The sequence below is a fragment of the Phragmites australis genome, chromosome 15 (assembly GCF_958298935.1).
Source record: "Phragmites australis chromosome 15, lpPhrAust1.1, whole genome shotgun sequence".
In the NCBI taxonomy this organism is placed as follows: Eukaryota; Viridiplantae; Streptophyta; class Magnoliopsida; order Poales; family Poaceae; genus Phragmites; species Phragmites australis.
The window spans coordinates 2,339,724-2,367,135 of record NC_084935.1 but is presented as its reverse complement, the minus strand read 5'-3'; the positions used below and the strand labels follow the sequence as shown (position 1 = coordinate 2,367,135).

Below are 27,412 nucleotides of genomic sequence, written 5' to 3'. Positions count from 1 at the left end.
GTCTCTCTAGTCCTGGCCACAAAACTGACCCTAGATCTTCTAGGCACATCGCATCCATCTTGCTGCGGTCTTTTACCTACTTTTTCAGTATGAATCACAATGTAAATAAACAGTTATGATAAATACTTAAAGGATAGCGGAAATTTCTTTTTATCCAATGCCGAGACATGGGGCTTGTCAAAGTAGCTGCACTAGTAGATTAATAGTCTGTGGTGTTCACACAAAGCCCTCGCTTCCATTGGAAGCCTTTGAATGACCAATTCTCAAAGAGTTCAAAACTTCAAGTTCTTTGTTTTCTTTTTGAAAAAGAAAATTTCAAGTTCTTTGTCTCTAAAAAATTCGACCTAATCTGATTTTCTGTCAAAGTTGACCGAAATTGTGTAAGAACTATTTTGTCCAATATTGACCTAAATCGTCGATCAAACATCTCTACAAGATCCATGTATGGAACGTAGAAACTCCACAAAACTTTGCAAGAAATGCTACAATTGGATGACACTTATCTAGTTCTTAGTTAAAAAAAAAGATTGCTCATGCAGTCTTGCCATGGATGAAACTAGGCGCCAAGGATACTTGTAGTACCAGCCATGATATCTAACTATTCTAGTTCAGTCTCTGCAGGGGACAAGCTACGCTCAATTTAGTGAAAAGACAAGCCCCCCCCCACCCACCCACCCACCAAAAAAAAAGGCATTCCGGGTCTGAAAAGCAGGGCGCTGGCGCAAAGCAAGCAGAGAACATCCTCATTCCGATGACAGTGTAGAAAGCATTCTACATTCCAAACGAGGCAAACCAGCAATTTGGGAGCTCAAGATCAGAACTAGTATTAGGACTCGGCATCATATATTTACAAGTTTGACAAACACTAGGACCAGACATTATGACTAATGTCAGGATGCATACAAATTAAGGTACCGATAAAAAGGCGAGAAGAAGAAGAATTTTGAAGGGAAACTTGTGGGTTGCAACCTATGATCACTGGCGTTGATTGGAATTAGTGCCTCATCTTGACCAATTCCGGTTGCTGCTGCTGTTATTCCTTGGTTTGCTACTGCCACTAGGTTGGAAATTCCGGTTCCCTTGCTTTGGTAAATTTTGTGGATCCACCATTTGAATGGTTCTCTGCTTCTTTGCTGCATTGATGCAAAGTAGAGAACTTGGGATCATGATTCATCACATAATCACTCAAGTAGTGCAATATAGTAATCGGCACAAGAAAGGTGTTCAGCGGCATCACGAGTAACAGTGAGACAAGACCTATATCAATGGCAGGGTGCATACCATTATCAAATTCTTGGTAGCCTTCCTGAAGCTTTCGCTTAGTCGCCTCTAGCTTTGCATTCTTTGCAAGCTCTAGCTTTGCACGAACAGAATTTTCATCATGGTGGATCACTGGTATCTAAAGATCAAGCAGAATTCAGACCAAACCAAACTTTGAATCAATCAAATAAGTTTGTATATTTTGTCGACAGAACGGGATGCTCACATCAGATGGAGTTGAAGGCCGCCTGCCTTGAGCTAGTGAGGCATCTTGATGCTGCCTAGGCCTTGCCTGAGGTCTCCCAGGACCTGACTCTGTGTTTGGGGGTCTCGCAAGCATCTCCGCAACGAATTGCTCTTTCGTCTGCCTAATCACAGATTGTTCTTGCCTCCAGCTCTGTTCAGGATCATACCGCTGGCCCATTGGCAGTGCCCTTCTAACTGGTTCTTGGCTCACCGGATACCGCTGGCCACCATCCCTACCAGCATTGTTCCTGATGCCTGAAGAAAATTAACAAAGTAATCAAGTTATTATATACCAATTCCAAACCAAGAATAATCACATAGGGAGGGATCGATGAGGATCTGATCACTCACTTCCATCCTCATCCATTCCATCAGAGAACTTGGAACCTGGGTTTTCCTGAGGAATGCCGAGATGGAGCAGTGTCAGATCATGCCACCAACCTTACAGGTTTCTGTCATATCATAGACGGTGAATTGATATATTTCTGCACAAATCAAATACCTCGGACAGCCGAATGGAAGTGCTTGGCGTAGCAAAGAGGGCGCCTTCATCCATGGGGGTAGAAGCCGCCCCTTGATCCTCCTGCTCCAGACTGGAAGGACCCATGGACTGAGGTGTGTAATCTGTGAATTGTTGCAGAACCATTAATCAACTACTCAAGTGTAGCACTAGTAATGTCTTGTTAGGCGAATATAGAGTTTAGAGCTTGGAATGGTGACCTAATTTTGCTAGTTACCTACCTACAACGGTGTCTCCGCAGCGAGCAAGATACACATCAACTGTATGCTTCCAACCTCTGGGATTCACACCAAACATGTCAACATAGAGAACTAAGCGAAGAACACAACCACAAAATGCTCTTTCTGGTGATGCACATGAACATACTCGATGAGCGATCTGACGAGGCTCCGAATCTGCTTGGAGCTGTGCTTCCGGAAGTTGCCCACCGCCTTGCCAATCGCAGTGGCCTATCAAACGAGTTCAGATAAACAGCAGTCGACACATTAACGAATTGAGCATAGACCCCTCAATGCAGGCGGTGACCGTCGTCTCACCTCCAAGTTGTCCATCGTGAGGTCCAACAGCTGCAGCCGCTGGAGCAGCTCGAGCAACGCGGCCTCCGACTGCATCAACCGAGCAGAATCGATTCAGTACTAGTGTTACCAGTCAGTAACCGGCGGTAGAACGGCGGCGGCGGCGGCTGTGTGGAGGGCAGAAAGAGTAGCAGGAGGCGGACCTTTTCTTGGTCGTTGAGGAGGATGGCCTTGATGCGCTCGGCCTCGGTGAGGACGGAATCGTCCCTGCGTGGGACGCCGTCGTCAATGATGGCCTCGGCGCGGTCGGAGCTGCAGAGGCTGGGCACGCTGCCGGCGCCCTCGGGAAGAAGCTGCGCCGGCGTCAGCGCCCCCGTCACGGGGGTTCCCCCCGCCGCTCCCGGGGCCGCCGCCACCGCCGTCGCGCCGTTCACCGCGAGCGCGGTGAAGAGGCGCTCGGCGATGCCGTCGCGCCGCGAGCGGAGGGCGCCGGGGTGGTCGAACGCGGCGATGGTGATGGCCGCGTCGATGGCGTCGAAGATGCTGTCCCCGGCGCCGCGGAAGAAACCGAGCCAGAAGTCCCTCGACGGCGGCGCCATCGCGGACCGATCGGCCGCCCTCGCCCCTATCAAAACCACCGGCCCTTCCTCTTGCAGATTAAATTTACGTTCTGTTCAAATTCGATTCAGTTCTTCGGTTACAGGGCATTCAGGAAAGTCGAAAGATTGCCACGCCCAGACGCAAGAATCCGCCGGGGGATTCAGGGACGGCGGCACACACACAAGAACCAAGAAACGCGACCGGGAAAGGCGAAGGAGAAGGCGAGGAAAAAGGAAGTTTTTTTCCTCTCTCTCCTGGCTCTCCTCGGTGCGTGACTAATTCTGATCCTTGTCCTCTCTACCTATCCTCCCCTCGCGACTTGCCCCGCAGGATGGAGAAGACCAGGAGACGAAGGAGAGGTGAGAGAAAGAAGGGGGACGGTTGTGGCGTTGCGGAACTTGCGGTGGTGGCTGGTGCAATTGCTAGCGGATTTGCGAGCGCAGCGCCGCAATCCGGGTGCGTGGGCGTGCGGCGCCCGCGCGGAAGGAAGCGGTGAGCCGCGTGGCCGTAGCGCTGTCGCCACCGCACCGGACTCTGTTTGTTTCGGTCCTGCAAGCGCTAGCGGCCACGCGGCGCGGCAGGATAGTCTACTGGTCTCTGTATTTGGAGCATGCTCTATTTTTTAACGTGTCACGTAACAAAAAGTAACTTGATAAAAATAAAAAATTATATGTGATGAAATAAAAAAATAAATTATCAGGTGTTACGCTGTGAATAATTTTCAGATCTCAGATGCATGAGAAACTAGGTCTCGTAGGATATTTCCCCGCTGTGCACGATTTTTCCGCAGAATTAGCTACGCGCTCACATGGATATTGCGTTTGAGTTTTCCACGGAATTAGCTACGCTTGGAAATTTTGTGTGAAAGAAAAGTGAGGCTGGTTCGTGCACCATGGGTTGTCTTTGCGTGATCTCTTTTGATTCGCTAGAAAAATATATATGTTTTTTGCCAAGGAATCTGGTGTTACACTATGACTATGACGATGAGAAATTGGGAGTATGAGTATGCCAGCTAGCGTAACACCATATATCATTTCATACCTATAGGTATATTTGTAGGCAAAAAATATTACACGACGGGTAAACGGACATGAGTATACGTAAGATGTACTCATACTCACGAAACCAGTAAAATTAGTCTGACAGACAGACTCAACCAAATCCCCATCCTTTGCTAGCTGGCATACTCACATTCTCAATTTCTCATCGCCGCTCCCTCTCTTAAGCTCCCAGCACGCCCCACTGTCGCCTCCCAGTTCTAGCCCCATAGTCGCCAGCTCCTCCCCATGCCACACTGCCCCGCCCTACCCTGCATCGCGTCACCCCTGACTCGCCCTGCGTCGCCTCGTGACGTGCCTCCCCACGTCGTCTCCGCTAGCACCACCCATCCAAGTCATACTGTTGGCGATAGGTTTGATACCTGTTTTTCGCCTGTAGACGTTCGTAGATATACCCGTGAGCGGATAAAAATTAGCAAATATAGATATAGGTGAGCATTACCTATATCCATTATACCCGATTGTTCAGATCATTCCTAGAGTGGTTTACATTTTGACACGATGGTATAAAACATGGTTCTAACATAGTTATAAAAAGTGATCTTATGTGACACATATTTCTTTCATCAAGTTATATTTATGGACAAGCGTATTTTACAACTTCTCCTAATTTTTCATTACAATTTAGCCCTCTCCTAAAAAAACATTGGCAACAGGATGACTTTCAAGGCAAAGGTCACTCCTATCAATCTATATACATTTGATTCCCGTCAGCATTGAGTTAGGAATATTCGGTAACAATCTTAGCCAATCAAGAAATTGAATAACAATCTATGAGATTTTCTCTCGAAACAAGGAAAGTAATTACGTAATTATAGAAATAATCTCTAGGTAATAAAGGAAATGAAAAATAGTTAAAATGATTAAGTAACTATATATATATATATGTGATTCGTAAAATCACTTGTTCCCGTGTTTTGATGATTATTTCCATTATTTTTCGGTTTTGATGGTTTTGTCGGTTGAGGAAAAGACAATTTGTGCACAACAAAAATATTTCAGCGTTTCCTCGATACTTTTCTGGTTCTAATAATTATTATCTCTTGTTTGCAATTTGCATATTTTACTTATAGTTTTTTGGTTCTGACGATTATAGTTTTCAGTTGAGTAAAGAAAATGACGAAGAAAAGAACAGGAGAATCTGAACTGAATTGTCTATCCACTCAAAATTGAACCAAACAAATGTGAAAAATTGCCGTAATATATGATTCAACGGTTCTCTTTCTATGCTAGAAAATATTTCAAAAATATTCCCTCAACACATCACATCAACTCAAGATCAAAATTGTACACAAAAGAAATCCAACGCTTGGATTGAAGAAGATTGTGAGGGCATGACAACCATCGTGCCTCCGCTTGGTTTGACAAGCACTACAAGAATCGTGGGTGGTGCCGTCGTGTCAATGAGCGCAGAATTCTATGAGCGTGAAGATAGCCGAGCTACGCATGCACCTGCCATGGCGCCACTGCTGAGTACGTCGATTAGATCGATGGTGCAGACTGGAGAAAGCGCTTGCACCTATGGACGATATCTCGGCTCATCGGTGTACGTCGTGGAGCGAGCATAGCGAGACGGAGTGATTCACCACTCTCTCAAATCACCCTCACCGGCATTGGCTACAAAATCGGATCTTAAGATCTGCATCAATTTGTGAGGGATTAGAAGTTTGAGAAGAAAACAACCGCTATTTAAAGGCTTGCATGATTAGCCACTTTCCTGTTTTTTCTGGTAGGAGGACTAAAATTACTGATTTTTTCTATTGTAAGATGGTTTTTCAGGCTTTTTCGATTGTGGAGATAAAATCTATTGTTTTCGGTGTGTTGAATATATATATATATAACTAGTCTTTTACTTTTGGGAGTACATAATACCTACTATACTATGATATACCACATAAATAAACCAAATATACTCCTTTAACTATGAATATACTTATATACTCATTCTAAGATACTCTAATGTGAACTACACAAAAAATTGAAAAGAAGTCCAACAATTTTAATAGATTTTGATAATACCTTTATATTTGTATATAAAATATAATATACCACTTAGATGATTTTATATACTTACATGCTTTATATACATACAATTTATCACATGATATATTCTATATGTTATAAGATACGTATGTGAAAGTACATACTCCTCAGATTACCAAATATGCTTCCCATACACACACATCGCATTGAGCTAGTGGATCCTGCGGAGGACAAGTTCATTCAAACCTACAAAAGCTTTGAACCTTCAAGTCTTCTGTACTTTAGATCTACATAATCAACCATCCCCAATTAAGCACAAGGCAGATTCTTGACTATGTTTAGATCAATCTAGACTAGCTAAGAACTCTCTTGTAAACCGTCTCAAAAATCAATACAAGATGAACATAATGGAAGGCTATTATTCTAATGATGTTCTAAACCTGTATAAATCTCTATATGTTATATGATTCGTCTAAAAAATATTCCTAGTCTTTTTATTTATTCATAAGATAGACGGTTTATGAATCATCTACAAGGTTAACTATACTCACCAGCCTAATCCCTGATCAATATTACTATAGTTTTTTTTGAGAAAAGCGAAAAGGATACGGTTTGAGTTGTGCTATTCAGGTGCGGTCCCCAACGGAGAGATGGAGTCAAGGAACAAGGCTGTAAATAATGGTGGACCATCTTTTGTTGAATTGACCAAAAAAAAGTTCACCCATGCGGCCTACCAACTTGTAAAAAACCATGTATGTGCCTTCATTATGGACTATGTAAACTCTTCCATCCCTTGACTTTGTGTAGCTCCTGCTCTCCAAACTTGAACTGACATTTGACAAGAAGAAGAAAAACTTCACGATGAAATGTAGAGTCAGTCAAACCTGCCATGCTGACGAACAATAAGGAAATAGAAGGTACAAAGATCTTTGCTCACATACTATGGCCTGAACAAATCTTGAGGACAACCGCAAGCTCGGCCTGCTCAAATATTTGCTCAGAGCCTGCTGGTAGATCATGTAAATGCATTTGCTGTTCCAATTTGAGCACAATCCCACTCAATTCATCCAACATTCGAAATCCAAACACAAGGATCCTTTTTCCTAAGTAAGTACGGAGTAGTACTAGTACAACTGCCCAGATTACACTAGATGGCCCTTTTTGTAGGTTGATGGGAGAACCAGAAACAAAGCTCCTTCACAGCCACATTTGACATTTCCTAATCCAGCAAAGCCGAGATAGATCTAGCGAAGCTGTGAAGGGATGGGTATTTAAGCAGAGTGATGTCACCGCACCACCCCCCAGGCCCCTACTACTACTTGCCCAGCCCCATGATGCTGCCAGCGTCACTGCGACCCAGCCTGCACAGCAGCAGCAGCAGCAGCTTTTCATTCGAGCGTCCATCCAACGGCCGCCGGCGCCTCCTCCCACGGACGGACGAGCGCGCCTCGACGACGACCACGGGCTGAACGGAAGCGAGAGCAGTAAAGGATGGGCCGGCCGCGTAGATTCGGCGGGCCGGCGGGGTGACGAGGCGCGCGGCTGGTCGGGCAACTTGGGCTGAGTGGGAGCGATCGGCTCACGTGACGAGGGCGGGTTTGCCAGGGCCCAGGGAGGGGCCGGTGTCTCCGCGTGTAGCCGCCGAGGGGAGTGCGCAGAAATGTCGCCCGCGCGGCTGCCCGCGGACACGTGGTTGTGGGCGCGACCGGGTCGCCTGGACTCCACGGCGCGTACGAGCTGCGGACCGTGTCGAGCGGTTGTGCCGCACGCGGCGTTCCTTGGTGTCAGGTGCGAGGGAGCAGGGCGGTTCAGATTTCCGTTTCATCACGTGTTAGGCGTGGGGCTGTATGCTGCTGCTATGCGCGTCGCCATCCGACCTGGCGTCGACAGATCTCGAAATCGAGCATCCATGGACGAGCTTGACGGCGCGGCTGGTGATGTGGGGCGGGGAGGAGCGAGCAATCACGTTGTGTGCTCGGCGGACGGGTTCCGCTTCGAACGGCCCGCGCCAATGCTCGACATGGAGGACCGGCTGGAGGTCGGTTGCATGTACGTCGTCCTCCCCGTTGACGAGCTCCCGTGTGGTGGCCGGGACGCCGCAGTGACCGCGGCGTTGCTCGCGGCGCTCTCATACTGCAGCATTTAGTGTAGGATCCATTTGAATAGTGAACAGGCAAGATACAAAAATATTGATGCACTAGTATGTGCCTAGATATACAGAGCAGAGGAGAGTTAGTTTGAACAGAAAAAACGCATCTGCCGATCCGAGAGTCGACTCCATCGGATCACACGAAAAACGCCGAGCGTCGACCGCCCGGGAGAGCAGCAGCGCCATCTGCAAACGCCAAGATTAAACCAGACACGTACGTGCGTTGTACGTGGCCTTAGCTAAACCAGTGAGGGCTTTTTCCATCCAACCTGTTTGGATTGCGGGTGCTTCGATGGCGATTCTTGCGTGCGTGCATGCTAGATTCTCTGCCCAGGTGCTGTTTCGTTCATCTCCATTCAACACTGACCACTATCTGTGATTCTCTGGCAGGACCGTAGGAGTATCTGTTGGGTGCTAGTGAATTAAGAGATGTGTTGTCTTCGCTTGTAGATCCAGGCAATACCGTCTTGTGTAAAGACGGCCTTTGGTCTGAACTGAAGAAGACGACCAATTTTTGTTCTCGAGGAAATGAAGTGGTTGTTTACCTGGATTCTACTTTGGGGCACAAGCCGGCCTGGCCTGGGCATGCAGCTGGTCCGCGGCCCAGACACTGCAAAAGCAAACCGGCCGAAGCATTTCCCAAGTGTTGTTCGGGCAAATGCTGCATATCTCTGTCGGAAGGAGCTGAACACATCCATGTTCGCGTTTGGGCCGCGGCCTACTGCATGTCTTCACGCGACGAGCCGTCTCTGTCTTTGAATCAGAATTTTTTATTTTTATATTTCGAAAAGCATATATCACCTTCCCAACCGACGATAAATTTTAAAAAAAATAAGAATATAGTATTTCAATACTCCTAAAATTCAAAATATTATGGAAATAATCATGAATTTTTTAAAAAAATATATGATGTAGAGGATGCTATAATCTAGCTCTAAAAATTTAACTTAAACAATTACTTTTACAATGAAAAATAAAAAAGATAAATTTTATTGTACACAACTGACAGATTGTATACAATTATAAAATTTGTCTTTTTTTATTTCTTATTGTACATATCATAATTTTGTCTAATTTTTTTTAAGCTAGAGCATAGTATCATCTACATCATAAAAAATAGATTTTTTATGATTATTTTGATAGTATTTCGAATTTTGAGAGAAACATAACTATTTTATTTTAATAATTTTTTTAAAACCTGTTGCTCCTCCAATAGATGACAATAGTTAATTTTTACCATTTTTTCAAATAGACGCCTACTTTTGTAATTTTGTTTAAGACACGAGAATCCAGTAAGTGTGCGCACTTTTTTTTAAGAGAAAGTCAGTGCCCGGTGTCCACACTTGGGCACTCAAGCACATGGACACATGGTGTCCCCTCCAGGCAAAATCCTTTCTTGTGTTCGACTGTTGAATACCTGATTGGGCCGTCAGATCACCTGAACGCCTTCAAGGGACTGAGTAGCTGGGATTTTGAAAGTCTGTCGACCCCTTCTGCAGAGGTTCCATCTCCTGTCAGAAGATGATCACCTCCCAATATTTCTGCGATTAACTGATAACTGTACATTTTCAGGCTCGCAGTAGTATCTTGCACGCTTGATCAACCAGCTGGGTGTGCATACATGCTGTCAGGTACGAAGAGTTTTGGTTGGTCAATAGAAAGCTCTGCTTGTCCTCTTGCAGTACATCAGCAGGGAGGTACTGAAAGTCTGAAACTCCTGGTGGTAACTAGATGGAGATTTTTTTCGATATTTTTTTTTATCTGACATTCTCTCTTGCAATGATCCGTTCAAGGTGTCCTGTCCACATGATTGCTGAAACGCCAACTCAAGCAGAAGACTACAAAAAGGACTAGCTAGGAGGTGACTCGAAACTTGAATCACAAAATATAATTATGGAACATCAGTGTTTGCATCATTGAGTGAGTGTTCAGCAACATCATAATGTTGCATTGCGTTGCATGCCACCGGTTTCGTTCTGTTCCCGTCGGTTTGGCTCTGTACGTGATCGATGGCAGCAGACATCACACGGACTGCACCCCGTTTGTTCAACTCGAGTAACATGGCTGGCGTACTAATGGTTCAGTTGACAGACACCATAGCGATTGATTGCACTGGCGTGTACTGTTGGAAATATACGCATTATTCTACTATCATATTCTACCAGGAGACATATTACGGTAATAATTAATAATACTATTAGATATTAAGTATACTATAGATAAATACAGCAGAGTTCACCAGATGAAAAAAGAAGAAAGGAGTCAAGTTGTTAGTGGTTTTTCCCCCTCATCTACAGGACCTAGACGTCTTTAGGGTCTTTATAGGGAAGACGGTCACCTCTGTAGAAACTGTTTTGTGTATAATGATGTCCCACTAATCCGTAACTAATTAACTTAGAATAACAACATTGACTACGCATTAATCAGCCCTATGCTCGTTTCAAACGGTAAACAAAAAGGAATACACAAGTGGCAAAAAGGATTAATAGCCACACGATTGTTTACGCGAAAAATATGCAAATACGCGTGCATGTGTGTTAGCCAAATCCCCCGTACTGTCATTTCTCTATTTCAGAAAAAGGAAAGAGCTCTACTATTTATGTTACTCTACATCAACCTACGTTAGCAATATGGAACAATCTCACCATGCACTACTCTTAGCTTTGTGATTTCATGAATGGGTTCTCCATGGCCACATTCCAATATATGCTTGTGTTTATTCATGCACCGCGTGATGTATATGACGTGAACGGATCATATCAACATCCATGTGCAGGGATCGTTTAGCATCACCATCCATTGTTGCGCTGTGTTTAAGGCAATACACATAGCTAAGCAGGGCTGGCCCTGAGGGGGGAGCGAGCGGGGCGCCCGCTCCGGGCCCTAAAACTCAAAGACCTCATATGTATACGTATACTATGTATATCGATTTAAAAATAAACTAAAAAAATTAGATCTGTACGATTTATATTTAATAATAAAGCCATATTTTTAATCTCGCTTTAAGCCATCAAAATATCAGAACGGGCTTAAGGTTACTGACGTAATGGTTGTAACAAAGTTGCATGCACAAATGGGTTTGTAGGTGAAGCATTTCTCTTCGCGGTGAGTTTGTTTAGACAATACACATCAAGATACCAAACTACATGTCCCACTGTTCCGGGAACCAATCCTATGAATCCGCCTCCAAAGTCAAATCGAGCACATGCAGTCCGCATCATGTCTCTTTGATATTTGAAAAAAAAAACCAAATTAATGGAAACCATACGGTTGGATAGCTAGGTTCTAACTTCACTTGATGGAGGCAAAGCCTATTGGTACTAGCTTTTCCATCTCCTGAATATGTTCTTCAAGAAACTTTCTTTTCATGAGACCGTGCTTAGAGAATTCTAGTTTGGATACAAACGTAAATTTTCACGGGAAACAAAGCATATGGGATTCTTGCATTCAGAATAAAAAGAAACTTTCCCCGTTCAACTAGGGTGTGTTTGGTTCCTAGCACGATGTTTCATAGAGCTATATCGTATTAGTAGACTAAGAAAAAACATGCTAAGCGGAGTTATATTCGTTAAAAAAAAAGGTATTTGATTGGTTTTATCAATATGGATATGTTAGCTGATTTTCTATTTAGTTGACTGAATTTGAGACCATATGAGCAGATACAAGAGTTAAGATTATGATTGATTACTCATATGAAGATGATTTTATAACATTGTGTGAGTCCGGTTGCACGAGCTGATACAGATGATGCATCCACCGGGACATGTTACGGAGTAGCTTCACTCTTGAGTTAGGATGATACTGTATATTTATATTTGCCGGATCAGTCTGTAACAGTATATACGAATAGCCTTATTTCCTAAAATATCATAATATAGATTTCCTATAAAATCATATAATAGAAAGCTTTGCATACTTGAATCAAATATATTTTTTATCTATAAGCTTCCACTAAGCTAGACTAGGGAGACTGGGGCAACTAAATGCACTCCCTTGAAACGAAACTAAAAATTCAGCGAGGGTCTAGGAAAAAGGAGGCGGCGGAAGCCCCAACGGCTCCTATCCTTTAAAAAGAGTTCAATTCAAACGGAGGCGTGGCATCGCCATCGCCGGGTCCACGCCACGTTGGCGCCCGCCATCGCCGGGCGCCGTCCCGAAAAACTCTCCCGCGACGCTCCTCCCCGAACCCACTCCCGGCCGCCTGATCGAGATCGAACGGCCGGAACCGCACCCCCGAGCGAATCTCGGGGCCCGTGCCGTGCGTCCCTGTCTCGTGTCTCGTTCTGTTCCGGCCCGGATCGCAACCGCGCCCGACTGACTGACTGGCCTGCCCATTCCGCCCGTCGCCTTCCTGCTCCGGATCTTCTGCTCCCGGCCTCCTCTCGTTACCCTCCCTCCTGCTCCCGCCTTCTCATTCCAAGCTCAGTGTTCCCTCCTCCGCCGCCGCCGCCGCCACTCTGCGGGTGCTGGAAGTGCAGATCTGTCCGGGCTTGGGCTGGCTTCCTCTTGCGTTGGTAAGGTAGCCCTAGCATCCTCGGATGGATTCCCATTTCTGTTGTAACTTAGTCTTGTTCTGGTTTCCCCTTTGTTCGCCGTGGGCATTCGGATTCGAACCTTTGTTTCTCTCCAACCTACGTTTTCCGAGACCCATTGCGGCCTCCATTGCACTCTGCCGCCGCAAGCAAGTACCCATTTGCGCTCGCGTTTCGTTGGAGTGGTTGGGTGGGTAGCAATGCAGCTTCGGAAAAGATGTTCGAACGGTGAAGTGATACGTCTGTGCTTCAGTTTTGGTTTCCTCACAGGCGCCGTATAGAAATCCGTATGCATCGAACAGGTGACGGAGAGAAATCAACTGCGCTAAGAAAGCCACATTGTTTGAGTTACATAATCTCCCTTGAAAATCAAACTTTTCCCCTTTGTAAATGGCGATGGAGTTATTTTGATTTTTGAATCACTAACAGGTGTATCTTTGCAATTGCTTACTCATTTTTGTTGCTTCAAGAGTGTTACCAGAGCTACTCCTGAATGCTAAACTTTCGCTTTCAGTCATCTTTGCAGTCCCATGTTCGTACAGACTGTAGTAACTCATCTATGTTCCTTCCTTGCCACTCTACTGTACAGTCGTACAGAGAAGTCCTGTTCTTTAGTTTGTGGGCAAATTGGCATTCGGTGCTACTGCTACCCAACTGTCCTTTTGAGTGGAATTCAAGACCCTGATGCGAAAGCTACTGCTTCCCGGCTTCTCCTGAACCCGGTTGCTTCTAGTGTAGATTTGCTATTTCTGTTTATTAGTGGGCACTGGGCAACACTGCAGGTTCATGTGATTTCTTTGACTTTCGTCATTGTTACTAGCACAAGAGTTCAGGCATTGAGCTATATGTTTGCACTTTGCACTGCTCTTCCTGCTATCTCTGCCTCCTATTTTCTCAGGTTCCACTCTGCAATGTTTATTCTGCTGTCAATTTTGATCCATTCCACTAATGATATATGTATCGTGGCCAATTGCTACTTCGCTGCACTAACGCTCGCTTTTGTGGAATCAAGGTTGCGTGTTGCTTATAGATGACTCGAGCATCGACTGTTGATTTTGGACGAAAGAAGCATAGTCAGGTCCTCTGGTCAGGGCCACTGCGTCCAGCAAACATTATCAGAAATAAATTCCCTACATTCAAGAATGGTTCTAATGGGATTGTTATCAAATTGGCGGATGGCCCAGAAATGCCATCTCCCAAAGAGGCTGTTGCCAAGGAGATAGCAGATCCGCTTGATAGGCGTCAGCGCCTTTCAGTCCGTGAGCTCGCCATGAAATTCGAGAAGGGTTTTAACACAGCCACCATGTTGTCTAATGAGGTTTGGACTCCAGCTGTCTAGTTCCTTGACATTTATTTGATAATTGGCTCAGTTAGCGATGCTGTCTATATTTTGAGTTGTTTACATAGCGTGGGCTCCCACGTTTAATATGTTTTACTGCATAAGCATATTTTTTTAAAGATTTCATTAATTTCCCTCATCGATTAGTGTAGGAGCAGTGACTATAAATTAAAAATAAAAGCTGGATAGAAAATTTACAACTGTTTTATATCCCATTTTAATTGCTTTTAACTCGCAGGTTAAATGGAAACATGCGGCTTTATTGGAGCGAGGCACCCTTCTGAAGAATCTAATAAGTGTTTTGGAGTCGTTGAGAGGTCGAGTAGCGGGCAAAAATAAGGATGAAATTGAGGAGTCTCTGTCTATGGTTGGTTTTGTCCTCTAAACCATATTTGATTCTTGCCATATTCCTCAATGTGTATTTACTTTTGAATGATGGCCAGTGTAACTTCCTATTTTCTTTTTCTTCAAATAAATTTCTAGCTATATTCTAAATGATCCTTTCTTGGTAGACACTTTAATAGTTTTGTAATTTCTATAGGTGGATATTTTAGCAGTTCAGCTGTCCAAAAGAGAAGATGAGTTGATTCAGCAAAAAACAGAGGTCACAGAAATAGCAGCCTCACTGAAACTGGTGAGTCGAAAAGTCTTAGTTGGTAGGCAGTAATTTAGCACCTGCATGAGATGTGATCATTCAGATCCCAATTACTTGTGAGAATTCATTTTTAGTATCATGGGCCATTCAGAGTTGACTGCTTGTAATTTTTAATTAAATATCAGTCTCCATGTTTTAGTTTCCTGATAACCATTTGCGTATATAGAAGCACACTCAAACACTATCCATTTGATATTGCAAATTTTCCATTCCTTTTACGCACCACTCTTTTTTCTATCTTGCTCATAGGCTTCTGAAGATGCCAAGAAACTTGTCAACGAAGAAAGAGCTAATGCTCGCTTTGAGATAGATAGTGCTAGAGCTGCTGTACAAAGAGTTCAACTAGTACTTAAAGAGTATGAAGATATTTCTCAAAGAACTGGGAAGCAGGTTAGTGGTATCTAATAATAGAAGTATTGTCTTCTCTTCATTACTACTTTTGGAATACATGGATTAAACCACATCCCTTATTTACTTATTTGTGCCCATGGTAGTCCAACCTTTTTCTTGGCAGAAATTTTTAGCCTTAAACTCCCATCTCAGTCAACACTCATACATGTTAAGGGTTGATTTAAATTATAATTTGTAGTTCATTCAGTCTCCAGCTGTTTATCGGGAAAAAAACTGTTTCCAGCTGAACTGTGCGTGTGTGATAACCATTTCCTGTTCCCAATCGTTCTAGGATGTGAATGAACTGAAGGATGAAGTTCAAGAAGCACGAAGAGTGAAAATGCTGCATTGCCCAAGCAAGGTAGAATTAATATGCATACTGTATCACGCTACAATTGAAATTGTGCCTTCTATTGTCCATATTTGGCACATTTACTTGATTATATATGGGTTTTATAGTATACCAAATTTATTTCAAGTGTTTGAATACCTGTCTAGGCAATGGACATCGAAAACGAGATCCAGGTTCTACGTGATCAACTTGCTGAGAAGTCCTCAAGTTCTGTTCACCTTTTGAAAGAGGTATGCGCTTCAAATCCATTTAATTCAATTTTTTACGTTATTTTGTGTTGCTTGTCAAACTTGTGAAGTTTTGCAATTGCCGTTTTCTTTTATAATTTTACGTAGCGGTGTTAACTGATTTCCAGTTATTGTTATATTATCAGTTGGAGCTGCATCGAAGATTTGAGGAAAATGATACGCCCTTATATGAGTTAGAGGGTCTTGAAAGCTTAGGCTCAATGTTGCGCATAGTTGTTCAGAACAATGCATCTGTGGATTTTTCATATAGTGCAATCCAGTGGTTCCGCATACAACCAAAAGGAAGCAAGAAAGAAATAATTTCAGGTTGAACTATTTTCTAGATATTATGTATTTCTAGATACAAAATATTCTTTTTTCTAGATATGATATATTTTTTACGTTTGTTGCTACTAATCCATTTAGGTGCCATAAAGCCAGTATATGCTCCAGAACCACATGACGTTGGGCGATACATCCAAGCTGAGATCAAATTTGGTAGTCAAATCTCAATCGCAAAGACTGCTGGTCCTGTAGACCCTGGTATGTTTTTCTGATGGATTATCTAACACATTTAGCTGCTTTCAAAGTTTTTGAGTTTATGACATGGCTAACACTACTGTAGTAGAGCAGCTGCAGGATTGGCAGATTATGTAGAGGCTCTTGTAAGGAATCCTGAAACTGAGTATAATGTATGATTAAGCCTTCTTTTTCCGTTCATTTTGATGTACTATGTTTTATCTATCTATATTGAAGCTCAGTTCAAAAAAGTCACGAGTGCCAAGTAATCAATTGTTTCCTGGCCGTTTTGTCGCCTATGGTAGGTCGTTGTTCTTCAAGTGAATGGAATTGCTCAGCCTTCGGATGCTCTCCATGTTCTTTGCATTGGGAGGTTGCGGATGAGACTTGCTAAAGGAAAGACAGTAGTCGCAAAGGAGCTATATTCCTCATCGATGCAGGTATCGTGTAGCAACAATTGCAGCACTGTAAGGATGGTATCATGGTAGTTTGCAGAGAAGCTTGGTTCCATAACACTCACCGTACCTAGTGTTAACTTCCGCATCGTTGCCTACGGTAAAAATCTAAATTCTGCTTACGACTATCAATTTCAGTTGTGCGGTGTTAGAGGTGGCGGAGATGCCGCCCCGCAAGCGATCTTTTGGCAACCCAGAAAGGACCTCAGCTTTGTGCTGGCCTTTGAAACAACCAGAGAACGTAACTCAGCAATCATGCTCGCCCGGAGATTTGCTATCGACTGCAACGTAAGTCAGCTTAAGAATGACTGCACCTTGTCCTGTTATGAGTTGAAGGCTCTTTGACCTGTCAGATTCTCGACGACAGTATTATGGCAATCATGCTTTAACTTTTGTTGGCTGAATGCAGATTATCCTTGCTGGCCCAGGGGACAGAACTTCGTGGTGACAAGCGGCGCCTGCGCGAACTCTCTGTCAGTTTCCGGGATGAACATCTCTTTGCACATCAGTAGTTAGACGTCTCATCTGATCGGAGTAGTATAGTCACTAGTCAGTGCCCAGCATTTGCATCGATTCATTTTAGTTTATATAGTTAGATGCCTTATCTGATCTGAGTATTATAGCCATGTGGTCCTGTTCCTGAACTGCTACTCTGATGCCACCCAGATGAATCTGAATATCTCAGTAGCGAAGATGTGGCACGGTTGGGAACACTCTTGCCGGGCTCGACAGACCTGGTTCGGACGTATGGCGTACCTGCCACGCATGGACCGTTTACCTCAACATCACGAGTCCGGCCGGTCCCTTCTGTCTGCCGAGTTCGACAGCCTATGCAAAAACATGCTCCAAACTAAACGTACATGATATATGAGCTCCAAATGTTGCCCTGTTTTTCCAAAGCTTGATGCATGGGACATGATGGTTTCAAATGTTGGATTCGAAAACCAAATTATCAGGAAAAAAAATACAAGGCATTCAAAAAAAATTACTCAAAACCTTGAAACATGTTTTCACCGGAGCATAAGAAAAGGCACTGAAAGCTTACACAAACAGGCGCATGTACTTAAAGATTGCAACAACGAGTATATGAAGAACAAAACACACTACTGGATACCGATGGCTAACTGGCTCGTACGAAACAACAAGGGCAGCCTCCATCTCACATGCCAAGGTCAAACGCAGCTGCATCAAAAGAATCGGACAGTCCAGTGCCAGTCTTGAAGGTGACCTTGCCAGGAGCCGACTCGGCGACGTACACCTCCACGACGCTCAGCCAGATCATCAGCTCCTTGGTCTTCACCCCCGCGATCTTCTTCAGCTTGCCTTTCTCCACGAACGCCGTCACCTCGCCGGCATACGAAACTGTCTGCTTGATCTTCTTGAACGTATGGTCCTTCTTCTTCTCCCCACGGACGAGCCACATAAATCCGGCCGCGCGGTTGTAGCCGAACTCCTGCATGTCGTCCAGAGGGAACAGCCCCTTGGGGAGCCCGATCTCTGCTAGCAACTCCACCGCCGCCTTCTTGCACGCCGCCGCGTCCCCGCAGACGACGTCTGCACCGGCGCGGTAGGTCTCGATGGTTTGGGACGCCATTGCAGCTGTACGGATCTGCTGGTTCCAAGCCTAAGCAAAGCTGTTTGGTTTACTGAGCTGTGGCAGGAAACTGATGATGCAAATGCGCCGTGAACTTGTGCCGAGGAGCTCACCGAGCAGAGGTTTATATAGAGAGACGTCGGATTGGAGACACTGAACCAAGTAGATATGTGACAGGAAATGATGCGGAAATCTTAATTTCAAGGGAGTCGTCATTTGCTCTTGCGAATGGAAGTCAGGTTAGTTAGACTTAGCCGGGTCAAGTCGTGTGGTCTTCTTCGGCTAGCTCCCTGGAACGGCCGGCAGAATTGACCTGTGAACTTGGCCGCGTCATCAGCTTTCGATGCTGGTCTCGCTTGCCACGTCGTGTGCTTAATTTGGTTCGAGCTACTGCCCGTATGATTCCGATGCCGCCTCTGTTTCTTGACGCACCCTACGCGCGCGGCGCCGAGCAGGGCATGGCAGTGGCGTTTCGCCCAAGTTTTTCGTGGACTCGGCGAGGGAGTGGCGAGCGGAGCAGCGCACGGGCGCACGGCACGGTTGACTCGGCCGTGCCAGGCTGCACGGACCTGTAGGCTAGGATGGGTTGGGAAATTTGCAGACACAATGCTCATCAGAACATTTACTTGTGTTAAGATTCGTGTTATAAAAATAGATGAAAAACTCATAGTGCAGATGAGAAAATCAGCAGATGAATAAATATTAAATAGAAGAGATAGAAGATGCAGATAGACTGTATTTCCGGCTGGGATAACCGCATGGACCGTCACGAATCTGAACGGGTCCATTCTGTCTGTCTGTCTGCGGAGTGCCGGAGTCCAATGGGATCGGCTGGGACGTCAAGGGATGACCAACTCGGTCCAACTGGGCAGTCCACATACTAGGCTACCGGGTCAAAACTCGCGCCCTAGTGTTCTTGCCGATTATCTTTCCGATGTGTATATGCACAAAAAAGACGAGAGCGCGATACGACTTAGGAGGCACTTATGCGTCTATAAAAGCCCACGGAATGGCTCAAGCTCAACACTTGCATCTATCGCACACAGCATCCGATCCTTCTCTCACTACATATCACCTACCTACTAGCTATCTATCAAACTCTCCAAAGCTCTCCTACGAAGCACAAGAAATTACCTGCAATGGCGTCCCAAGCCATCGAGAGCCACCGCGCCGGTGCCGACGTCGTCCGTGGGGACGCGGCGGCGTGCAAGAAGGCGGCAGCTGAGCTGCTCGGCGACATCGGCCTCCCCAAGGGGCTGTTCCCTCTGGACGACATGCAGGAGTTCGGCTACAGCCGCGCGGCCGGATTCATGTGGATCGTCCGTGGGGAGAAGAAGAAGGACCATACGTTCAAGAAGATCAAGCAGACTGTTTCGTACGCCGGCGAGGTGACGGCGTTCGTGGAGAAAGGCAAGCTGAAGAAGATCGCGGGGGTGAAGACCAAGGAGCTCATGCTGTGGCTCAGCGTCGTGGAAGTGTACGTCGACGAGTCGGCTCCCGGCAAGGTCACCTTCAAGACTGGCACTGGACTGTCTGACTCTTTTGATGCAACTGCGTTTGAGCTCGGAATGTGAGGTGGATGTTGCCTGCATGCCAACTAAAAGATGCCCGTGTTGTTGATCATGCATGAGTCGATTAGTCTTCACAGTATCCAGTAGTGTCTTCTGTTCTTCACGTATCCATCATTGTAAGGTATAACCTCCGAGTAACGCCGGTTTGTGCAACGTCATGTATCCCCTTCTCCCAATTGACATTTCCATCAAGTATCAACCCTATCCAATTCCAAAATCCAAAAGAGTAGAGAACAATACCTTTCTATTTTTCCTTCTGATCAAGATGGAGTTCAGATTACCTGAAGAAAGGCGGTTCAAGGTGACGAAAATTCAAAAAATATGGCATGAAAATTCGGTGAAGAAAACTGCACTACTGTTCTCGTATATATTATTATATCATGCATGGGTGGACAGTATTCAGTAATAGCACCGTCAGAACTGCTGAGTTCTTGGAAATTTTGAATGGGCTTTTGCACTTCAGCGCAGAGTCATGCAGAAAAAATGTCAACACGTGGACCTGGCAACTCCACAGTCCACACCCAACAGACTCGTGCGCCACCCGAGAAAAGCGTGACATGGATGGCAACACGTGGACATGAATGCCGTGCTTGATCTCGGTCGATCGATTTCAATTTCTTTTAGAGGAATTTCAACAAAAAAATTATGAACAATATATAGAATCATGTGTGCAGCATGAGGCTCGTCATTCGTGGCACGTCAACATAGTGGACCGGAATGATCCCCAGAACGGAATTGGAAAGCTTGGTTGTGTGTATAACTGCCATTGGCAGTTGTTTGTCTACCTGGGAGTGATATCTCCTCATCAACAACAAAATGCCACACATTCATCTTTACTATGTAAAAATTATGTGTCATATTTTCTCGTACTCTCCTCATATTTGTTAAAAATCCTTAAAATTCGAATAATTGATCCATTTTTAACATCCACTCTCGTTCTACGTTATCTCTGTCTCATTACCGGCTATAGATATGAGACTAGTTTTACTAATAAAAATAAATAAAAAATTAGGAGAGAAATTAACGGATAATCTATCCCTCTTTTTCAAATAATATTTAAAATCAAACTACAACATCACTTCCAATGCATTCGTTCGGCGACAGTCACATGACGTATCTACATCTTCATATCTTAAATTTATATTTAATATTATCCTAAATAATATTTATGTTTTCGTTATAATACATCCACGCTTAGCTAGTGAATATACAACTCTCACTTTCATCCTATTCCATTCTCGAAATCCATACACTGTAACACGGGGAACCGGCAGGGCTGGCTCTTCCGTGCCGGCCGGCTCGAACGTTACGAGTCCGGGCCGGGCGGTCCATTCTGTCTGGCCAGAGACGGCCAGGCATGAGCAGGACCAAGCATGGTCTGCAAGGGCAACTTGCGCAAACTCATGCTCGGAGCTACAGCAGATACGTACATGATATATGGGCTCCGATTGTTGGTCTGTTAGGTTTTCTTCTTCTCCTGAACTTGATGCGTGGGACATGATGGTTTAAAATATTTAAGCGGATCGCAAATCGAGTGATCGAATCGAGGTATATGCTGGTTTCACCAGAGCATTAAAAAACGCATACTTCTTTACTGAAAGCTTGGTATCTATCGTAGACAGTCGTTAACCGGAGATTACAACAAGGCGTATACTTCTTTACTGACGAAAAGATCACACAAGCAGGCGTTACTTGGAGATTACAACAGCGAACATACAAAGAAACAAAGACTTGGTATTGGATACTGAATTAGTCAATTACTGATGACTGATTGACTCATACAAGAAGAACAACAAGGGCAGCTTTTACTTGGCAGTTTTACATCCCAAGGTCAAATGCAGTAGCATCAAAGGAATCAGACAGTCCAGTGCCAGTCTTGAAGGTGACCTTGCCGGGAGCCGACTCGTCGACGTACACTTCTACGACGCTGAGCCACAGCATGAGCTCCTTGGTCTTCACCCCTGCGATCTTCTTCAGCTTGCCTTTCTCCACGAACGCCGTCACCTCGCCGGCGTAAGACACCGTTTGCTTGATCTTCTTGAACGTGTGCTCCACCTTCTTCTTTCCCTGAACGAGCCACATGAACCCTGCCTCACGGTTGTAGCCGAACTCCTGCATGTCGTCAAGAGGGAAAAGTCCCTTGGGGAGGCCAATCTCTGCAAGCAGCTCGACTGCCGCCTTCTTGCACAACGCCGTATCGCCGCGAACGACGTCGGCGCCGGCACGGTGGCTCTCGATAGCTTGGAACGCCATTAAAGTTCGTGGTTCGTAGGAGAAGAGTTTGGAAGAGATAGCTAGTAGCTAGGTGAGATGTGCTGTGTGAGAAGGATGTCGTGCAAGTGATGATCTAGACGTGGGCTTTATATAGACGGCTAAGTGCCTCAAAAGCCATCTCGTGTCCTCGTCTTCCAGGATACAATTTTGGGAACACAGGTCTTCGTTCAGAGAGAGAGAGAGAGCGCTAGTCTTGACCCGGTAGCCTAGCACTGTGGTGTAGGCTGCTCAGTTAGACCGAGCAGCCAGAACGGACCGTCCAGACTGGTGAAGTTGGGGCAAACGACGGTCCATGCTGGGCAGACGGGGGCCAAACTGTGCTTCCCCGAACTCGGCCTGCGGCTGATGGAGGAGCAATTCCAGCCTACAGGTCCGCGCAGCTTAGCACGGCCGAGTCAACCGCTGCTTCGCTCGCCATTTCCCCACCGAATCCTCAGAAATCTCCGACGAAACGCCCCACTTCACAGGTCAATTCTGCCGCCCGTTCCAAGAGCTAGCCGAAGAAGACCACACGACTTGACCGGCTGAGTCCAAAACAAGCTGACTTCCATTCGCAAGAACAATGGCGACTCCCTTGAAATTAAGATTTCTGCATCATGTTCCTCTGTCACATACTGACATAGTTACACCAGTGTCTCCAAGCCGGCTTCTCTCTATATAAACCTCTGCTCGGTAGGCTCCTCGATCGACACAAGTTCACGGCACATTTTGCATCATCAGTTCCCTGCTACAGCTCAAGAATCCACACCATCTGCTGAGCTTCGTACAGGCGAGTGTCAAAGTTCCTGCAATGGCGTCTCAAACCATCGAGAGCTACCGCGCAGGCGCAGACGTCGTCCGTGGGGACGCGGCGGCGTGCAAGAAGGCGGCAGTCGAGCTGCTTGCAGAGATTGGCCTCCCCAAGGGACTTTTCCCTCTTGACGACATGCAGGAGTTCGGCTACAACCGTGAGGCAGGGTTCATGTGGCTCGTTCAGGGAAAGAAGAAGGTGGAGCACACGTTCAAGAAGATCAAGCAGACGGTGTCTTACGCCGGCGAGGTGACGGCGTTCGTGGAGAAAGGCAAGCTGAAGAAGATCGCGGGGGTGAAGACCAAGGAGCTCATGCTGTGGCTCAGCGTCGTGGAAGTGTACGTCGACGAGTCGGCTCCCGGCAAGGTCACCTTCAAGACTGGCACTGGACTGTCTGATTCCTTTGATGCAACTGCATTTGAGCTTGGCATGTGAAACCGAATCTAGCTGTCCATGCTGTTGTTTTGTATGCGTCGGTTAGTCAGCAATAACCAGTACTGTCTTAGCTACTTCAACTATATTCGTTATTGTAATCTCCGAGTAATGCCGGTTTGTGTAAGCGTCTGCTGTAATCACTTCAGTAAAAAATTTCTTATAAAAGAAGTCACTTCGGACATTTTGCTTCGTTGAGAACGTATCATTCAGTTTTATACTGGAGCAGGCTAGATGCTAGCAACGACATATAAGCTATTGAAGCAGACGGTCAGCATCGGACACGGATGAGCCTTTAGGATAATGTCGCTTGTTTCAAGTTTACTCTTATGTTTGAGATTATCCTTTTATGTTCGGTGGTTTCGCTTTTTACGTTTGAGATTATCCTTACGGTTGTATCTCCTCTTATTACGACGATGAGAATTAATAAAGCTTTTGTTATTAAAAAACTTTTTTACTGATCTCTACAAAAAATTTACCCTCCAAAAGAACAACGGGAACAAAACTTTCGTTGTCAGACATCACGGTGCCCAGTTGTCGTAAATTGCCGCAGTATTCCTATTCTAAACTCTATTATACGACAGATGAGGCGGCGGCATCGAAGACGGAAACGCACAAAAAAGTATAACGTCCATGGAACAGTTTGCACCTCGTTGTCTTAGCTAGTGCATGCTCCCAAGTCCCAAGCAAGAAGGCAAGAAAATGGCCGGCTCTGACAGCGCCCGCCGGACGCCATCCCTGCCGTGGACGGTGCGCGTGCAGCTGGCCGCCCTCGGGGCCGCGCACCGCCGGGACGGTAGCGTCCGGCGCCTCCTCTTCTCCCTCGGGGACCTGCACGCAGCCGCACGGCCCCGCCCGGACGCCTCGGGCGTCCGCTCCGCCGACGTCACCATCGACGCCTCCCGCGGCCTCTGGGCGCGCGTGTTCTCCCCCTCGTCCGCGGCCGCCGACGCCCCGCTCCCCGTCGTCGTCTACTTCCACGGCGGCGGGTTCGTGCTCTTCTCCGCGGCGTCGCGCCCCTACGACGCGCTCTGCCGCCGGCTCTGCCGCGAGCTCGGCGCCGTCGTCGTGTCCGTTAACTATCGTCTCGCTCCACAGCACCGCTTCCCCGCCGCCTACGACGACGGCGTCGCCACGCTCCGCTACCTCGACGTCAACGCCCTGCCGGCCGACCTGGCTGCCGTCCCCGTCGACCTCTCAAGCTGCTTCCTCGCCGGCGACAGCGCGGGTGGCAACATCGTTCACCACGTGGCCCAGCGCTGGGCGTCCATGCCAGCGACGTCACCCCCCGTAAGCGTCCGCGTCGCCGGCGCCGTCCTGATACAGCCGTTCTTCGGCGGGGAGGAGCGGACGGGCGCAGAGGTGGCACTCGACAGGGCTATCCCCTCTCTGTCCATGGCGGTGACGGATCACTTCTGGAGGGAGTTCTTGCCGGAGGGCGCCACCCGGGACCACGAAGCGGCACGCGTGTGCGACGAGGGCGTGGAGCTGGCCGAGGCGTTCCCTCCCGCGATGGTGGTGGTCGGCGGGTTCGACCTGCTCAAGGACTGGCAGACGAGGTACGTCGAGACGCTGCGCGGGAAGGGGAAGGCGGTGCGGATGGTCGATTACCCGGACGCCATCCACGGCTTCCACGCGTTCCCGGAGCTCGCCGACTCCGGCAAGCTCATGGAGGAGATGAAGCTGTTCGTCCAAGAGCATAGGTCCAAGCGTGCGGTTTAGGTGGTCCTTGTTTGGTGATGGAGGCTTCGGAGAATTGGCATGAAATTTCTGTAAGATCACGTACTTCTCGTTCTGTAGTTCCCATGTTGGGCGTTGTTGTTTCCGTGCACCGTGCACTTGTGGAATATGACTTGTGTTGCAACTTGCAAGGCTATTGGACATAGGATAGAATCTACACCACGGTACTAGCTATCATATCGGGTCAAGAGTTGATACCAGGCACTTATGAGTCTATACAAGCACAAGCACACATCCAAGTAGCTAGTTCATCACTTTAATTCTACCGCATCCTTCTCGCATCTTCTGGCAGTACATATCACATGTAGAAGGATGAATATATTGTGATGCATTATTTGTATTCAGAGTACATGGTAGTTTAAATCTAAAATAATTCTAAAGATAAAATAGAAACTAATCATACCTTACCATAACAATCAGACACTTCAGAATCCTTATTATATACTCTAACATCCCCCAATGGTCATAGCATAAGTAATGCGAACGCTTAGACTGAAGTGGAAACTGACGATTTGCTCAGGTGATGATAACCTTTTTGTTGTTGGGGTAGCCGAGAGCGAGGTAACCGTGGTTGTAACCGTGGAGGAGGGCACATTCCCAAAATACCAACAACAACAATGATGACATGACCACGCGTGTGCAAAACCAGGTTGATCCGCTCGAGGACCTCTACTGGCGGTGGCCTAGAGGTGTCAGAGAAAGACACTAACTCGTAGCGATAGCTGGCATCATGATGAGGACAAATAGTATGGGGTGGAGTCACTGTTCGGAGAGATAGCAACAACAGCAATGATGACATGACCACAAGTGCCGACGTTGCAGCCTAGGAGGGCACATAGCAATAGCCTCGTTCTCGATGGTGCGAGGCTCATGATAGCAAATGACGGGCCACTGCCGCCGATCCAGTGTGATGATGACGTGTAGACGAGGCGCTCAAAAGGCCGCGAAGGAGGGGGCGTGTTGATGAGCGTCATGTTGTGGTGCCATCAGAGGATAGGAGGCACCCGAGAGATCGAATCCGAGGCGGTGAAATACGGAGACAAGAAACGTCAACAAGTCAGCAGGACAGCACAAACCGATCTATGATTGGAAAAGGTAGAAAAAACCCAATATGAAGACGAGCAAGAAAAAAATATAATTGTTGATCGATTTATAGATCGACAACATGACTTAACTATAGGTTACACAGCCCCCAAGAAAGATCATGAAGATTAGATCATCTCCTAGAGATAGCACGGCGGAAGCGATGATTGATGAATGGTGTCCGCCTGGTACCATGTAAAAGGATGAATATACTATCATGAATGAAGTTGTATTGAGCCTCATCTACTATTTATATAGAGTACATGATAACTTAAATCTCAAACAATTTTAAAGATAAAAATAAAAATTAATTCTACCATACCATAACAATCAGATCCATTGAAATTATAATGGTATATTCATCCTTTTTTTGTGAGACAAGATTATAATGGTATAGATTATCTTAATATACAAAGATAAGGCGGTATTTAAGGCACCAAAATAATCATAAATAAAAAAGTCTGAGAAAAAAAATACAAACTTCAAGACATCATCTCATTAACCAAGAAAAAAAGATTTACACCACTTATTTCAAATCAGCTACACGACTAGTTCAAGACAGCATCCATATGAGCTTTTTTATGGTCCTTGTGAGGTACCAAATTTGTACTAATAAGACATCCTAATTCTAAGGAGGTATCAAAATTAACACTATTAACATGGTACCTCTTCAATGACGGTAAAAAAGCTCACCCATAAAAGACATAGTAGCATAATAAACATAATATGGAGCTATTTGCAATACACGGGTGGGCAGATAATAATAGACTCCTATGTTTGACATATTTAGTCGTGTAATGACTTTATTTACCCCTTGAACTCAGCTACATGCTGAAATTGTAATAAGGAACAAACTGTGTTCATTGGAAAATGCAGAGGCTGGAATAAACTTTCCATTATCTAAAAAATGAAGATAAAGCTAATATATAATCCTTGTTCAAGTAGAGATTGGCATTGTACTGTGGTGCTCTAGCTCAGCGTCGTGGAAAGTGAACGTCGACGAATCAGCTACCGGCATGGTCACCTTCAAGATTGGCATTGGACCGTCTGACACATTTGATGCACCTAAGTTTGAGCTTGGAATGTGAAATGGAAGCCGCCATGTTGTCTTTGCGTGCTCGTCATTTA

At 45.8% G+C, this 27,412-nt stretch overlaps 7 protein-coding genes across 9 annotated transcripts; 4 read left to right on the top strand and 3 right to left on the bottom strand.

Annotated features, from left to right (window-relative positions):
• Window positions 1-752: 752 nt before the first annotated feature.
• Window positions 753-3,653, bottom strand: LOC133892668 (probable mediator of RNA polymerase II transcription subunit 26b). Its single transcript, XM_062333563.1, has 9 exons — window positions 2,745-3,653; window positions 2,563-2,631; window positions 2,393-2,475; window positions 2,248-2,303; window positions 2,009-2,130; window positions 1,858-1,903; window positions 1,487-1,761; window positions 1,282-1,399; window positions 753-1,133 (listed from the first exon to the last, which is right to left on the bottom strand). The coding sequence occupies exons 1-9, from the start codon at window positions 3,138-3,140 to the stop codon at window positions 1,003-1,005; spliced, it is 1,296 nt and encodes a 431-aa protein (XP_062189547.1). The 5' UTR covers window positions 3,141-3,653; the 3' UTR covers window positions 753-1,002.
• A 9,006-nt stretch (window positions 3,654-12,659) lies between these two features.
• Window positions 12,660-17,558, top strand: LOC133892862 (stomatal closure-related actin-binding protein 1-like). Of its 3 annotated transcripts, none has more exons than XM_062333844.1 (13): window positions 12,660-12,845; window positions 13,876-14,181; window positions 14,441-14,569; window positions 14,744-14,836; window positions 15,107-15,247; window positions 15,540-15,608; window positions 15,746-15,829; window positions 15,973-16,153; window positions 16,253-16,369; window positions 16,460-16,518; window positions 16,651-16,785; window positions 16,939-17,088; window positions 17,210-17,558. In XM_062333844.1, the coding sequence occupies exons 2-13, from the start codon at window positions 13,894-13,896 to the stop codon at window positions 17,246-17,248; spliced, it is 1,485 nt and encodes a 494-aa protein (XP_062189828.1). In that variant the 5' UTR covers window positions 12,660-12,845; window positions 13,876-13,893; the 3' UTR covers window positions 17,249-17,558. The 3 variants fall into 3 exon arrangements, with proteins under 3 accessions (XP_062189828.1, XP_062189826.1, XP_062189827.1); XM_062333842.1 differs by having other exon boundaries at window positions 15,955-16,153; XM_062333843.1 differs by having other exon boundaries at window positions 12,660-12,850; window positions 15,955-16,153.
• A 191-nt stretch (window positions 17,559-17,749) lies between these two features.
• On the bottom strand, window positions 17,750-18,518 carry LOC133893088 (uncharacterized). The gene has a single exon (XM_062334053.1). The coding sequence runs from the start codon at window positions 18,392-18,394 to the stop codon at window positions 17,960-17,962; it is 435 nt and encodes a 144-aa protein (XP_062190037.1). The 5' UTR covers window positions 18,395-18,518; the 3' UTR covers window positions 17,750-17,959.
• A 917-nt stretch (window positions 18,519-19,435) lies between these two features.
• LOC133893144 (uncharacterized) lies at window positions 19,436-20,288 on the top strand. The gene has a single exon (XM_062334110.1). The coding sequence runs from the start codon at window positions 19,534-19,536 to the stop codon at window positions 19,966-19,968; it is 435 nt and encodes a 144-aa protein (XP_062190094.1). The 5' UTR covers window positions 19,436-19,533; the 3' UTR covers window positions 19,969-20,288.
• Window positions 20,289-21,702: 1,414 nt separating this feature from the next.
• Window positions 21,703-22,279, bottom strand: LOC133893288 (uncharacterized). Its single transcript, XM_062334276.1, has one exon. The coding sequence runs from the start codon at window positions 22,216-22,218 to the stop codon at window positions 21,784-21,786; it is 435 nt and encodes a 144-aa protein (XP_062190260.1). The 5' UTR covers window positions 22,219-22,279; the 3' UTR covers window positions 21,703-21,783.
• Window positions 22,280-22,579: 300 nt separating this feature from the next.
• LOC133893215 (uncharacterized) lies at window positions 22,580-23,648 on the top strand. Its single transcript, XM_062334188.1, has one exon. The coding sequence runs from the start codon at window positions 23,030-23,032 to the stop codon at window positions 23,462-23,464; it is 435 nt and encodes a 144-aa protein (XP_062190172.1). The 5' UTR covers window positions 22,580-23,029; the 3' UTR covers window positions 23,465-23,648.
• Window positions 23,649-24,037: 389 nt separating this feature from the next.
• LOC133893065 (probable carboxylesterase 18) lies at window positions 24,038-25,478 on the top strand. Its single transcript, XM_062334037.1, has one exon. The coding sequence runs from the start codon at window positions 24,131-24,133 to the stop codon at window positions 25,181-25,183; it is 1,053 nt and encodes a 350-aa protein (XP_062190021.1). The 5' UTR covers window positions 24,038-24,130; the 3' UTR covers window positions 25,184-25,478.
• The last annotated feature ends 1,934 nt before the right edge of the window (window positions 25,479-27,412 follow it).

What these genes read in the sequence shown, in the direction of transcription:
- LOC133892668 (XM_062333563.1), bottom strand. Translation starts at nt 3,140, where the DNA reads ATGGCGCCGCCGTCGAGGGACTTCTGGCTCGGTTTCTTCCGCGGCGCC. An exon ending in CTTCCATTCGGCTGTCCGAG is followed by an intron (nt 1,904 to 2,008) that starts GTATTTGATTTG and finishes GGCATTCCTCAG; the next exon opens with GAAAACCCAGGTTCCAAGTT. An exon ending in TGGAATGGATGAGGATGGAA is followed by an intron (nt 1,762 to 1,857) that starts GTGAGTGATCAG and finishes AATTTTCTTCAG; the next exon opens with GCATCAGGAACAATGCTGGT.
- LOC133892862 (XM_062333842.1), top strand. Translation starts at nt 13,894, where the DNA reads ATGACTCGAGCATCGACTGTTGATTTTGGACGAAAGAAGCATAGTCAG. An exon ending in CCACCATGTTGTCTAATGAG is followed by an intron (nt 14,182 to 14,440) that starts GTTTGGACTCCA and finishes TTTAACTCGCAG; the next exon opens with GTTAAATGGAAACATGCGGC. An exon ending in CAAGAAAGAAATAATTTCAG is followed by an intron (nt 16,154 to 16,252) that starts GTTGAACTATTT and finishes TAATCCATTTAG; the next exon opens with GTGCCATAAAGCCAGTATAT.
- LOC133893088 (XM_062334053.1), bottom strand. Translation starts at nt 18,394, where the DNA reads ATGGCGTCCCAAACCATCGAGACCTACCGCGCCGGTGCAGACGTCGTC.
- LOC133893144 (XM_062334110.1), top strand. Translation starts at nt 19,534, where the DNA reads ATGGCGTCCCAAGCCATCGAGAGCCACCGCGCCGGTGCCGACGTCGTC.
- LOC133893288 (XM_062334276.1), bottom strand. Translation starts at nt 22,218, where the DNA reads ATGGCGTTCCAAGCTATCGAGAGCCACCGTGCCGGCGCCGACGTCGTT.
- LOC133893215 (XM_062334188.1), top strand. Translation starts at nt 23,030, where the DNA reads ATGGCGTCTCAAACCATCGAGAGCTACCGCGCAGGCGCAGACGTCGTC.
- LOC133893065 (XM_062334037.1), top strand. Translation starts at nt 24,131, where the DNA reads ATGCTCCCAAGTCCCAAGCAAGAAGGCAAGAAAATGGCCGGCTCTGAC.